Genomic DNA, 15,460 nt, shown 5'->3' on the forward strand with positions numbered 1-15,460 from the left:
AAACTCGATTGTATTCCTTCAAAATAAATTCATCGGCAATACTTTGGTCATATACGTAAACTAAAGTTTCTCCGCTTTATAACGATGCCAGGTATTATGCATGAGGATTGGCCTGTCATCCTGCTGTGAGAGAAGAAAAATAACTAATTTCGCTGAGAATTTTAAGAAAAAGGACAGATTTAAGAATATGGTACTCTTACAAAACGACCAAATAAAGGTGTTTTAAAATCTTTTATCGCTGTTTTGATCTTTTGTGTCGATGGATAGTATATTTATAGACTCATTTTTGTGAAAATCTCAATTTTGATCAAAATCAATATTTTCACTTATTTTGTTTGTAGCTTATAATTAGATTTTGCGCATTCCAACTCATTTTGCCATAACGGGTCACAAATAGTTTTTTGGGTATGTATGCTGTATTTGTTACCTCCATGCAAAAGAGTAAATCTCAATTGTTTACAGTTTGGTGCTCATCTTTGGTGCTCTACTCAAAAATTTTGCATAACCAAAGTTAAAAATGAATCCTTTAATAATAATTCATTTTGAATATTAACTTTCTTCACAGTTACCAAGTCAATTAATATTTAATAGTTATCAGCCATTTTTTTGTTTTTTTTTATGATGTCACAAATAAAAATCATCAATTCTGGATTCTTTAATGATTAACGAGTTCTCCATGACTCGCAGAGGTGATGAATAGTATTACCTTAGGAAATACAAGAGGTAATGAAGGATATTTTCTAGTGAATATCTGTTTTCTGGAAATACAGCACAAGTCTACAATTAATGTTTTATGTAATTGATTTATAATCAGAATATCCGATATCAAAGCAATATATACATGTAACTTAAAAGATTATATTACAGAAGCATTATGCAAGAGCTAAATATGCCTATTGTAGGGGGTTTGTCTGGTTTTCAATGTTACATGAATTATTATTTAGACATATATTCACATGACAAGCCCATGATTTAACTCCATAGATGAGTGGGTGACTTGGATATTGAGTGGATTATGCAATGTCCGCCAATAAGCCGGCCAAGATGAAATTTTCTGAACAGGAATCACTTCACTGACTAGAATGCTGATAAAAGCCCTGACTATAGATTTACAGACAGCTTTCTATTTTTGTCCCCCGCGGTTCAAAGAAAACAGGGGATCATTAAAATGGGTTTGTCCATCTGTCTGTCTGTATGTCTGTCACACATTTTTGGACACAATAACTCTCCTTCTTGTTGAGCTAGAATGTTCAAACTTGGTGTAGGTGTTTATTAGGTGAATGCCTTGATAGAGTTCAAAGATGAGCATTTTCTGCTTAGGGTAAGCAGAGATAAGCAATTTGATTGGTTAATGCTTGGGGACACAATAACTTTAGTTCTCATTAAATGAGAGTGATGAAACTTGGTATATAATTTCATTACATCAATACCTTGACTAAGTTCGATAATGAACATTTTCCGCTCAGGGTAAGCAGAGCGATCAGCAATTTAATTGGTTGAGACTTTGGAACAATGACTCTCCTAGTTGAGGTAGAATGTTCATTAGGTGAATGATTTGATGAAGTTCAAAGATGAGCATTTTCTGCTTAGGGTATGCAGAGATAAGCAGTTTGATTGTTTGATGCTTTGGGACATGATAACTTTAGTTCTATTTAAGTGAGAGTGATGAAACTTGGTGTATAGAGTTTCATCACATCAATACCTTGACTAAGTTTGATAATGAACATTTTCTGCCGGGGGTAAGCAGAGCGATAAGCAATTTGATTTGTTGAGACTTTGGAGCTCAACAACTTTGATTCTAATTGAATTATAGTGGTGTAACTCCATGTATAGTTTCACTACCAGGTACTTCAAAACCATGACTAAGTATAGATACTTAGTTTGATTTAAACATAAATTATGCAAGAGCTAAATCTGCCTATTGTAGGTCTTTCTTTAGGCCTGAAATGTTATCTAAATTATTGATCAGACATTAATTAACTTATCCAGACCATAATCAACTCTCAATGTCGTCGCTAGCCTCTGATATTTACTGGATGATTAGGATCCGATTTGCTGCTGAACTTTCATTCATGATTAAATCGTGAAATGGATAATCAAGACTATGTTTTTTATCGTACCGACTTTAGTAATGATGATCGAGGCTAGGCCGAAAATTCAATCGCTAAATTCTCGGTTCAGAGTTGATCAATTTGACTGAAATTTACATTATCTAGTTTTTAACTATTATAGTGGGAACTCCCAGCTGTTTATCTAATCTCCCATAATGCAATTAATTAATATGTGTCATCTATTTGTTTTGGGATTTCAGTGTGGGACATCAGCCTCACTGGTGGCTTGTTTTATAGTCTTTCTTGTATTAAAATAATACTGATTTAATATAAATTTAATTGCATCCCCTATCTGAAACCTAATAAAAGAAACCATTCAGAATAAAGTAATTTGGCTGAGATTTTCTACATATTCACATATTACTTGTTTTTGAACTATAACAGCAAGAACAGCCAGCTTTTTCTCTAAATCTTGTATAATGCATCTTTAAGGATATTGTGTGGCAGTTGACTGGTTGCAGTTGCTACATTAATACATGGAGAAATCTTCAATAATTATTTCTATTTTTCTACTTTCTTTCAGATCAGAATCCAGGTGGTGGAACATATAAACATTTCCTCTACAGTTATCTCAGAGATCAGCCAGTATGGCAGTCTTTACGATTCTGGAATGCTGCTTTCTTTGATGCCATACAAGGGGAAAGATCTCGGAAACCTGTTCCTAAAAAGTAAGATTTTTTAATTCCCAGAACTCCAAAAGCACAATTTCTGAAATAGGAATTGTGGATTGAGTAATAATCGTTAACATGTAACGAAAGTGATTGACTTTCATACATAGAGTAGTTGTCATGGTGCTAGCGATAAAATTCCTAATAATCTCTACCTCCTATTCCACTGAATATGCAGTGAATATTGCGTCATAAAACCCCAGTTTATTTTATTTTCTTATGTAGTACATTAATACCAGATGAATTGTTGTGGTTATACAACCTAACCACAGGCAACCAGTTGTGCATAATGCATATAAAATCTTAATAGAATGTGTTGCAGTACAACCTAATTTGCGAGATAATGCTGGTAGTTTAATTATACTTTCCATGTCTGAGAGTTCTAAGAATAAATGGACATTTTTATTATTATGTAAAATTATGAACTGTATTTCCATGACAAATGTAATATACTGAGATTTTTTATACGCCAACATTTTCATGTTGTATATTTCCGCCACCCCCGTCCGTCTGTCTGTCCACAATTTGTTTGTGGACAGTCTACAGGCCACAATTCTTATCTGTTTTGGACGAAACTTGAAATATAGGTTTATCTCTAAAAGATATCAGTTTTTTTTCGATATTGGCATGTATTGGATCGAAACTTTCTGGATTATGGCCCCTGATTGTACAAAAAATCACGTTTTTAGCTTGTGGAGACTCTAGAGGTCACAATTCCTATCCGATTTAAATGAAACTTGAAATGTATGTTTATAACCCAAAGATCTTGGTTCCGTGCAATATCCGTGTATATAAGACTGCAACTTTCTGGATTATGGCCCCTGATTGTACGAAAAATCACGTTTTTAGGTTGTCGTCCACCTAAAGGTCACAATTTTTATCTGATTTAAAAAAAAAAACGGTCGTATATATCACCATTGCATCATAATGGTGTTTGAGTTCTAATTTCGAGAAAATCGTACCAAAACTGTTGGACAAAATAGCCCCACTATGTACGCAAATAGTGTTAAAGTATGTATGTAGTAGTTATTAGCACCCTTTCCGAGGTGTATCGGTGAATATCAGGACAGTTTTGGTCGAGGGGCCCAGCCGAGTCGGCCCCCGACCAAAACTGTCCTGATATTCACCGATACACCGAGGAAAGGTGCTAATAAGTTACTTACATCACATTTCTATCGAGTATTGTGAACCAACATGTGAAAAATAGTATTTATCATCGAGTCGTTTCAACCGAAAAGTGACAAATACTTTCTGCTCTTTCATTATTTATCCCTTTCTGAGCCTCACGTTACATTTCATGGTAGAATGATTTCGCTGTGGAGAGACGACCTGAGTAGTATTTACACGTGCGTCTTGCTATGATACTCTGAGCGTAAAACAATCACATGTTTGTTTAGACCACACCATCAAAACATCTTATCTATGGCGTAGAGGACTGCGATATTATTAAATGTAGTGTAAAGGAAATGCAAAACGTGGGTCATTCCTGGTGAAAGTATGCATCGGCGGATGGTTCTTCCGTTGAAATTTATTTGTAATAAAGTTTATGACTTTCTAGGCGTTTTTTTCATCCTGCTTATTATCAATGCCTGTGAAGTGTCCAGCAAGAGAACTGCGCCTTCTATCATCACAATTAATTAAAATAATTATTCAATATTCTAATATATATATTTTGCATATTAATATAAATCAAACCAAATTATAAAATAGATGCCAATTGATATGTATAATAATTGATTTTTGTAATATGTTGTTATGTTAATTTAATGTCATTGTATATGTTTTTGAACTGCCATGTAGTTCCCCCCATTTTGTTTTGTTACTATGATTTTGACTAGTTGTTTCATGTACATTGGTTAGAGCCATCATCTCCATTTGCGATCTGGATCGGACTAAACGTCGGCTACTGATTGCTTGATAGGTATCTAAAACGGTTTAAAAGTATCCGTGTATCAGAAATGAACAGTACTCTTTCTGTACATTACTGATACACGGATACTTTTAAGCATGTATTGCGATTAAACAGGACAGTTTTATCAAAGGTTACCAGTGGCAACGAGTAGAAGTGGGATGTAATATCAAGTTTGTGTACCCACTAGAGGTCACAATTTTGGTCCGATTTTGATGAACGTGAAACATGTGTTTATGTTCAAAAGATCTTGGTTCCTGTCGATATTCTAGTATATCGGGCGTTAAGTTCCTGGATTATGGTCCCTGATTGTATGAAGAAATCGTGATTTTAGCTTGGGGACCCACTATAGGTCACACGTTTTATCCGATTATAAAGATCGTTTAAATATATAAGTGTTACACCCTGATGATAATTGTGTTTGAATTTCATAAATATCAGACCGAAACTATAGCCGGTGTATAGGCGGTATAACACGATAATTATGTTGATCACTTACCTAATCAGTCCATCCTATTGTCAACGATAATGGGGTTGAGTGGTGAATAAACACTCAGTACACTATATTAATTTTGGAATTTTGAATATTATTCACCATACGTTGATGTACGATTGGGCATATTCCTGGTCGGACAATTTAGGACTTTGGAAAATAGCATCGGACAAGTCCGGAATATACGGGCGAAATCCCATCACTGTGTGTTACACATGTCAGTCCCCCACTTTTGTACTTCCGTCTTTCCGGATTCAGTGTACAGGATTATAATCTAGTTCAAATGAAATTTACCAGAGATACCTCCACATTTCTCAAATAAAATGTTTGAAAACGAAAAGCTATTCAAATTTATAAATTAATATGCATATTCAACAATTAGTATGATTAGAAACCAATTAATGATGACATGTTATTCTGGTTTAAATGCTTACCCAATCCTTTCTGGAACTCTTAGATGTGGAATGAAGTTGTCATCAGATCACTGTCTGGAAAATATAATCAAATGAAACAGGGTTTTAAGATCATTCTTTTCTGTACTAACCAGAGTAATGGAAACACTTGGGGAATATAAGTGATGACAATAGATACATATGGACAATTAATTCAGTTTATAAATCAGTTACCGTACTGTTAAGGCACAAATTACACAACTAGAATGCTGCATGTTTGAATCTCAGCAATGGTGTAGAAGAACTATTGATTGTGATTTCTGTTTTAGGGATCTCACATACAACAAAATTGTGCTTGAATATTAGGAAATTGAATGAAAAAGGCAGAAATATTGCTGCCAAGCAAAATTCTACTAGTTCCTTCCTATCTCAAAGTGATTGAAGTGTTGATGAGATATTAAATCCATATCTATTCTTTATTAAAAGCATTTTGTATAATAATAATAAATAATAATAATCGTTTTCTGTGGCGCTTTACAATGTAGATATGATTATAAAAAACATACATGTATATACAAATAAACAAAAGAATACAAAGGAATAGTCAAGTTACAATAGTGGAAAGTGGAGCATTTAAATAAGACATCGTTTAAATATAGCCAAGTTTGGACTATTTTAGACTTCCAGAGGCAATTTGTTCCATTCTTTTGGTGTTGCGTATGCAAAAGCTATCTCACCAAATTTTGACTTCTGTACTGGACATACAAGTTGGTTTTTATGAGATGAACGTAAGGAACGAGGAGGTACATATTGTTTAATCAAATCGGATAAATAGGATGGTGCCAAAGGATCGTTTAAACGGTTGAAAGTGATTGTGTTAATTTTGAAAATAATGCATTGATTAACCGTTAGCCAATGTAACTGTTTTAGAACAGGTGTAATATGATCAGATGGTTTGGTGAGAGATACAATTCGAGCTGCTTTATTCTGAATTTTCTGTAGCTGACTTTCAAGTGTTTTAGGAAGAGAATTAAGGACAATTATTTCAATAATTTTTGAAATGAAAGATAAATTCGACACAGGTCGGTAATTTTTTAGCACATTAGGACCAAGGGTTGATTTTTTAATGAGGGGTGTCACATGGGCTGTTTTAAGCGTTTCACATACTTCTGTGCCTACTAAAGATGTGTGACATTTGATATTATTTTAATACATTTTTGTGGTTGTATATGATTATTGTCATGGGTTGAACTATTATTCTTTTGTCTACAGAGAATAGCTATGTCTGGTAGTCTGTTATTTTACATTTCAAAGATGCTGATGCTGCTTTAATCTGTGTAAACAGTCTGTAAAGGTGTGAGCTCCATGACACTTGTAACCACACAACCACCATCACAGTCCTCAGGGATGTAATGTTTAATTATTGAGTTAATTTATCAGAATTTATTGGTCTGCTGAAGGCAAGGCACTAATGACAAGGCTAACATTTCTACTTGATGGAAATATCGAAAGAGGCTGGGTATAAAAATAGTATCTATTTATGGTATCCTATGTCATGATAAAACAGGACCAACATATCAATATCTTGATGTAGCTTAATATATTGTGAATTGTGATGTGTATTTCTTGAATAGTGACTGGGCTCTGGTATAGAAACCTCATAACTCTAGGTTATTCCCCGGAAGCATTTCCATGGAACTGTCGACCAGGTCTAGAATATCACTGTTTTAAACTAGAGGTTGTAGATATTGTAAATGTTTACAAATGTGTCATATGGTGTGAATTGTATTGAAATTTCTGGCTCCAATTAATAGCTGATTACTCAGTGAATACTACAATGATGAGAGCATGGAATGTACAAAATTAAATGCCTCATTATTGTGCTGTAATCATGTACAAACCCATCTACAGTTACCAACCAGACAGCCACTCAGCTGTAGCCCTATAGCCCACATGATTAAAGCCATCGCAGCATAATTTTTAAGGAAGTCAAAATATAATTATTTCTATATATATATTGCTTAAACATACATTATGCAAGAGCTAACTCTGCCAATTGGAGGTCTTTCTTTAGGCCTGAAATGTTATCTAAATTATTAGGCATTAATTAACTTATCCAGAGCATAATCAATTCTCGATGGCATCGCTAGCCTGCGATATTTACTGGATTATGATCTCATTTGCTGCTCGACTTCCATTCATAATTTAATCATGAAATGGATGATCGAGACTATCTTTTTTATCATACAGACTTTAGTAATGATGATTAAGGCTAGGCCGAAATTTCAATCACTTAATTCTCGGTTCATAGTGGATCAATTTGACGGAAATTTTCAGCAAATTGCCTTTACATTATCTAGTTTTTAACTATTATAGTGAGAACTGCAAGCTCTTTATCTTATCTCCCATAATGTATCTTTAAATGGATTGTCAAATCACTATTATACAATCATAGCAATCATTCTATCACTTAAAATAATAACACCAGAAATAGCAAAATTATCTCCCTTGTTTTCTATACGCTCCATGACTATGGTAAATCTCAACGTTCATGTTTCAGCTTTAAAATGATATATTTGCCAATTTAAAATTCTTGTCAACACCTATAAATCAGTAATAACCAAAACAGCTTCTTATTATAAGGTGGAAATGTTTAATGTTTACACCACTGACATGTCGAATCTTCGTTCGGGACTTACAAAACCCTACTAGCTGTATCCCGCTTTCAACACCGTGTCGTTGAGTTTTCATTTTCCATTAGGGGAGCCAAACTTTGGAATGAACTACCCTAAGACATCAGAGTTGGTTCCCAACTATCTCAGTTTAAATCTAAACTGAAGTTTCATCTGTTTAGAGAATCATATATATAGAATCATACGTGTACCATTATTTAAATATGACTGTACAGCGCTTAGAAATAACTTGTTATAATCTAGGGCTTTAAAAATGAAATTATAATAATAATAATAGTCAAGACATATGTTCACCACAAAATAATATGTTTTTAAACTGTGAATATTATATCAGATGAATTAGGAATCAGTGAGTAAATGTTCAAATATACGGTTTATTAAATTCAAACAAGTAGTCTTGAAGTTATTTGGCCACAAAAATGGCTTAGCCATTGAAATAGAAACTTCCAGTAAACATGATTGGCTAATATTCAAATTCTCCAAACAAAATCACACTTGGTGTTGACAGATGTGAAAGAGACTCATTAATCTTGTCAGCAAATGTGTATAGTAGCAGTAGAGAATTTGACTGAAGGTGTTGTCTGCCAGATTGCAAGTCAAATCAAGGCTAGAGGTACAGAAATGTCAAATGGCATAGGGGATCAATGATTATGGAAATAAAATGCATATTGCAGCAGAAAGCCAATGAACAGTTTCTTTATTTGAATTGAACAAAAAGTAGAGCTGCAATTTGTTATGTCGATGATTTAGAAAATAAGGATGTGTGATACCATCTTGGCTTTGATGTTCCTGGATTGAAATTAGTTAAATTTTTGGACATTGAAAAAAAGATGGTGGCATGAGATTAAGAGAAAGTAATGTGAACTTCAGATGACCATAACTCTGTTATTATTGATCTATTTTACTAATGTTTTGTCCAGTATGATTTCCTACATTCAGAGGTTCAATAAGAGCAGGAAACTTTGGATTGATTTTGTCATTCATTTCACAAAATTTTACAAGGACCATTTTGATTACATGCTAGTCCACCCCCCTCCCCAACATCCACACATAGAGGGTTCCTTCTGAATAGAGCTAATTAACAATATTTTCCACAGTTTATTTTATCTATCATTATTGTGTTAAGTGTATGAAAACTTTTGTTGAATCTTTTGTAATTGAAATAAAATTAGATGGCAAAGTAATTGAAACTTTTCTTTCAAATACCCAGGAGTCATGGTAAACTATCAGCGCAAAAAAAAAGATACACATTTATTATGTTTCAAGTACATGTAAATTTATTTCCAAACAAATTTAGTTAACATATTTTTTCTGATCAATTTGAAATTCAATTTAGTCATTACTGATTCATTGATGTGTTGTTGTTTTTTTTTTAAATTCCGTTTTATGTAGTGTTCTATCTTTAATTAGATTGTGTGAGTAAGGTGATAAACTAGCTGTATTTTATTGCTCTATCAGAATTATTGATTTCCAAACAGATTTGAGGGCGGATGGAAGTGAATCTTAAAAAGTACTGAATCTTGTAGTGAAAAATCTACAATTCCCTAATGAATCTGGTTTCTTTTATTGAAATTCTTTATTGGAACGGAGCCAAGACAACTGATTTCGTTAATTTGATTTATGTCTTTTCGATGGTAGTTAGAACTAGATCTATACATGAAAAAACACAACACAACACCATTTAAAGATAAATTTCAATCCTGTTATTTCATTGTTATGCTTTGAAACGGTTTACACGTACTTAGATTTTATGTAAATGTCTTTTTTGCTTCTAAATGTTGTTTGTTAGCAAGTAGATTATAGGTCAAAAGTCAATCTTTATAACGTGGGCAGCCACCCCTCGTGAAAATCGGACCAAAACTACCAGACAAAATGGACGCCCCTCATACCCAAATAGTGTAAAAAAAATGGTATATCAAGGTTGTGGACCCTGTAGAGTTCACAATTTTGATCCGATTTTGATGAAACTTGACATACATGTTTACCAAAGATCTTGGTTCTTTTTGATATTCACGCATATTGGATCGTAACTTCCTGAATTATGGCCTCTGATTGTTAAATTCAAATTTCATGAAAATCGGACCAAAACTGCCGGACAAAATGGCCGCCCCTTGTACGCAAATAATGTCAAAATATGGTATATCAAGGTTGTGGACCCTCTGGAGGTCACAATTTTGATCCGATTTTGATGAAACGTTAAATTTATTTTTAAATCACAATGACCTTGGTTCCTTTCTATAATGGTGCATATCTAAATGTAACTTCCTTGATTATGGCCCATTAAATTATCGAAAAAGCGCATTTTTAGCTTGTGGACCTGCTAGAAGTCACAATTTGTATTCAATTTTAAAAACTGTTTAAATATATTACTGTTACACATCAAAATATGACTGAAAGTGCCGGACAAAATGGTCGCTCCTTGTATGCAAATAGTGTAAAGGTATATATGTAATAACAAGGTTGTGGACAGTGGACACTATAGTTAGAAGTCACAATTTTTATCCGATTTTGATGAAACTTGAAATGTATGTTTATAACCAAAAGATTTTGGTTCCTTTCGATATTTGCGCAGATCAGACCATAACTTCCTGGATTAAGGCCCCTGAATATTGTACGAAAAATCATGTTTTTTAGCCTGTGGATCCTCTAGAGGTCACAATTTTTATCCGATTTTAAAAAACACTTAAATGTATCACCATTACACCCTAATGAAGGTTGAGTTTGAATTTTGTGAAAATCGAACCAAAACTGTCTGACAAAATGGCCGCTCCATGTATGCAAATTGTGTACAAGTATGTAATACGAAGGTTGTTTACTCTCTAGACGTCATAATTTTTGTCCGATTTTGATGAAACTTAAAATTTATCTTTATACTCCAAAGATCTGAGTTCCTTCCGATATTCGTGCATTTTAGATTATGGCCCCTGATTGTACGAAAAATCGCGTTTGTTTTTAGCTTGTTCTCTATCCATCTCTTGCAAAATGTGGGCATATCTTGCCTGGCAGCCGCTGATTAAAACATGGTGGCAGTATTCAATGGTTACTAAAGACGAACTGTATCAAAATTCAGAATTTTATCACAGTCTTTAGAATTATCAGCCCATTCAAATGAACAAAGTTCTCAACAGAAGCTTTAGCATCCTGGTTGGATTGTTCATTGAGGAAGAACTTCATTCAATTTCAAACTGTTATAATCAGTTTACTTTATTATTATTGCTGGTTATTTTAAAGCTTGGGAGTAGGGAGAAAGTGTTTTCTTGTCTCTGCAAAATTTGTGAGGGGCATAAAAAGCCCCTTTCTATTGTTAGAAATTCTCAATATTCTGACATTAAGTTTGTAAAATATAGATGTTTTATAAGTACAGTATATTTATTGAATTTTAATTCCTTCTAATTTTCTTACCTTGTTTTAATAGTTTTGTCAGTTGGTCAATTTTTGAATATTGCAAAGTTTCTGAAAACCACTCAAAAAGGATCTAGAATGTTATGTGAAATGAATGATTTGGAGAATTGAGGGTTTGGTGAGCAAGTCTGTGTTGTTAGAATGGTTTGTTGTTTGACCTGTCTGTATTAACTGACAGACACCAGATCAGACTATAATATTGCTTCATTTGTGGTCAATTTAAATCACATTTCCTTGTGTCACGATGTAATTTCTATATAGATATGTGTATTAATAGAAATAATGTGTCTGTCAGAATCATTTTAAGAAATGTTCATCAACAGCCAATACAGTCTAACATTGATTTTATTTTGATCTAAGACACAAACACCCACCTTCTTTCTTGTAGCATCTAATGTCAGCAAATTTTCTTAAAGGTGTCTCCTGATTTATATACACACCCACATTTAATGTAGTGATAAAGATAGCTGCCATCGCTGTATAGAAGATGGGTAATATAGGCTATGTATGTTCCCTGATATGTTTTCATTCATTTGAAATAAAATATTGTTAACACAAAAACGTCCCTGTGTAAATGCTAAAATAATCAAAAATCTTTTTTGAAATAGGTTTGGCCATCTGTCACACTTTAGAAAAAAATAAGTTGAAAGTTTCAACTGAGACTTTAGAAAACAATAACTCTACTTTTAGTTGAAGTAGAATGTTCAAACTTGGTGTAATATTCATTATGTGTGACTGAGTTTGATCGATGACCATTTTCTTCCTGGGCTAGGCAGAGATATGCAATTTGATTTGTCAATGCTTTCTAATTCAGTGAGAGTGATGGTCTTTGAGGATTTTCAGGTTAATCAGAGAGATTAGTAATTTGATTAATCAATACTATGATTGCTCATTACTACTGACTAATGTCTAATGGTTGTCATCTTTTTATTTTGGTACTGTGGCGAGGGACACACTTTTAAAGCTTGACTTAATAGTAGATTTTAAAACTTGCTCCGTCTAATTTGTTAACCGTGATTTTAGAGCTAGCTCGGACAACTGCTGATGAGTATAGTAGGGGCCTGACAAGCCTCTGCAAATATTTACTTTACTATGCACTACGGCCTACTTTTATATCGAATGCCAACTGCCAAAGGATTTTTACGTGCACACCAATGTGTACACGGGACCTTGGTTTTTTTGTCCATCCAAACGACTATACATTGTCCCTTGCCAGGCCCTCTGTCCTGCACCACTGACAAGAGGGAACCACACTGGAAAATCCAGATTAACTTTCTCGGCCAATGCAGGGATCAAACACCCAACCTCCAGGTAAGCGAGCCAACGTCCTAACCATTGAGTTATCGTGGCTCCTCTGAAGATTGAATAAGCATTATGTAATAAGCATTATTATGTACCGAATAATACACATAATAATATCTTTCATCGAGTTTCGACTGTTTTTGCAAGCGAGGTTAGATAAGAGGACGTCACACACTAGGTGGAAATTCGACAGAATAGAAATTATATTAAAATTTACTTATAAAATACAAAGTGAATAAAAAATGATTTGGATGTGAATTAAAATGTTCACAGTTGAAAATTCAAGAAAATAGATTAAATTAAAAATTACTTGTGTGAAATTTAGAAAAAACAAATTATATTAAAAATTGGGTGAAAATTAAAGAAACCAAATCATATTGAAAATTACTCAGGTGAAAATTGAAATTGACTGGGGTGAAAATTAACGAAAACAAATTATATTAAAATTGACTGGGGTGAAAATTAAAAAAATAAATGAAAATTATATTAAAAATCACTTGGGTGAAAATTAAAATTGACTTGGGTGAAAATGACAAAAAACAAATTATATTAAAATCGACTTGGGTGAAAATTAAAAAAAATAATGAAAACTAAAGTAAAGAGATTTGTTTTTACTTTTCAGTAATGAAGAAACAGATATAAGAACAGATGACAGACAGTTTCAAGAGAATATAACTTTTGGCCAGTTAGGGTAAGATATTTTTTTTTTTCCTCTGCAAGAAAGCCGGGTAGTATTTAAATGGGTTCATGTGTCTGTCTGTCAAATTTTTGGGACAGAATAACTTTGCATTTCATTGGGGTAGAAAGTCCAAACTTAGTGCAGATGTTCATTTTGTGAGGGGGGTTGGATGCTCCAATGGTTAGCGCATGCACGATGTATCATAAGGTCTGTCGTTGAGACAACTGGCGTGGTTTTGATTCCCCACTTGTACGTGACGAGGAATAGGTTCGCCTGTCCAACCTCGTAGGTTTTCTCCAGGTCTTCCAGTTTCCTCCCACTGCTAAAGACCCCTACGCGCAAGCGAATTATTGAATTAAAATTAAACCATGTTAGTACCGAGATGACCTAGTTTATGTTGAGTGGACGTTAAACCCTATTTTTCTCTCTCATTATGTGAATGTATTAAGTTGGATGTGGAACATTTTCTGTTGGGACTAAGCTGGGGTGAGCAATTTTATTTATCACTGCCTTGGAACACGGTGACCCTGCTTTTTATTGCGGGAGAACAGTTTCATGACATCAATATCTTGTCTAAGTTCAATAATAAATAATTTGATTGCAAGATGCTTTATTAAAAGATAAATTGTGCAAGTAATTGAGTGTCACCTATATATTTTGGGATTGGATTGAGGCAGGAGACATTAATCTCACTGTTGGTTTACTTAGACATTTATTAACATGACAAAGCCCATAAATTAGTATGTCTGTGATATTTAAAATTGAACCTTAAAATGGATAATCAAGATTTATTCTTGTTTGTCCAGTACTGTTGGTATGATAATAAACAATCTACGCCAACACTCATAACTCAGAATAAAGTAATTTGAATATTTTCATTGTATTCATTTTTCTTTGTCTATTTTCAAACTGTACTCTTCAAAAAATGCAAATACCTATGCAGGTTGTGATATGATAAATAGTCATGGACACTTGACATGCTTTGAGAGTATGTTCACAGATGAAGAACGTATCGCCCCAACAGAACCACTGAGCTTAACCTGCGACACGCAATACACGTGGGATGGGTTCATTTTCAAATTTAACACTTCAAGGAAGGGTTGATGAAAACTGCCGTTTGCTGGTTTATCCTATCCATGTTTGCTTTCCTATCGGTTCTTGCATAAGATTTACTGTTTAGTGTATCTTTGTTTTAATGTGTTACATTTAATTTGATCGGGAGACCTGTTCGTCGACATCAACGTCAACCAACAACACTGCAAGAATTGGCTGTGGCACTGCAAGAGGAGTGGGTCAGATTGTTCCAAATCGTGATTGGACGGTTGATTAGGAGCATGCCACTACGAATTGCTGAATGTCTGAGGATTGGTAGAGCAATTACTCATTATTAAGACAAAAATCAAAAACGTCCATTTTCACTTTTGACAGTGTATCTCTTTACGAGTGAAATGGGGCCGTCAGATAAGCCGTCCATATTAACTGTTTATGTTCATATGTAGGCAATTGGCCTGTTATTAACATACACTGGTTACCTCTAATAAAAACAGCAGTGCATTTTCGAAGTTTTGTATTGTTTCTGAATATCCCCTACTTTTTTTGAAGAGTATATTACATGTATAGCAAGAATGGTCAGCTCTTATCTAAATCTTATGTAATGCATCTTTAATAAAATTACACATGAGTAAAACACAATGGATCCTTCATCGAGACAGTGAAGAGAATGGATATGATCAGACCCATATATAGCACGAGTCTTGGCAACTATTGTTCTCAATTGTGATTGTGTAATAAAATGTCTTACACAGTTCCTG

General features: G+C 33.8%; 1 protein-coding gene across 1 annotated transcript in view; it reads left to right on the forward strand.

The window, feature by feature from the left end:
• LOC126816096 (uncharacterized protein KIAA0513) overlaps positions 1 to 15,460 on the forward strand; it is a 63,888-nt gene that overhangs the window by 39,797 nt on the left and 8,631 nt on the right. Inside the window, exons 5-6 of the mRNA XM_050542291.2 lie at positions 2,635 to 2,779; positions 13,593 to 13,661. Of these exons, the coding sequence (XP_050398248.1) occupies positions 2,635 to 2,779; positions 13,593 to 13,661 (214 nt within the window). The remainder of the gene's footprint in view (positions 1 to 2,634; positions 2,780 to 13,592; positions 13,662 to 15,460) is intronic.

This window comes from Patella vulgata, chromosome 3 (genome assembly GCF_932274485.2).
Source record: "Patella vulgata chromosome 3, xgPatVulg1.2, whole genome shotgun sequence".
NCBI lineage: Eukaryota > Metazoa > Mollusca > Gastropoda > Patellidae > Patella > Patella vulgata.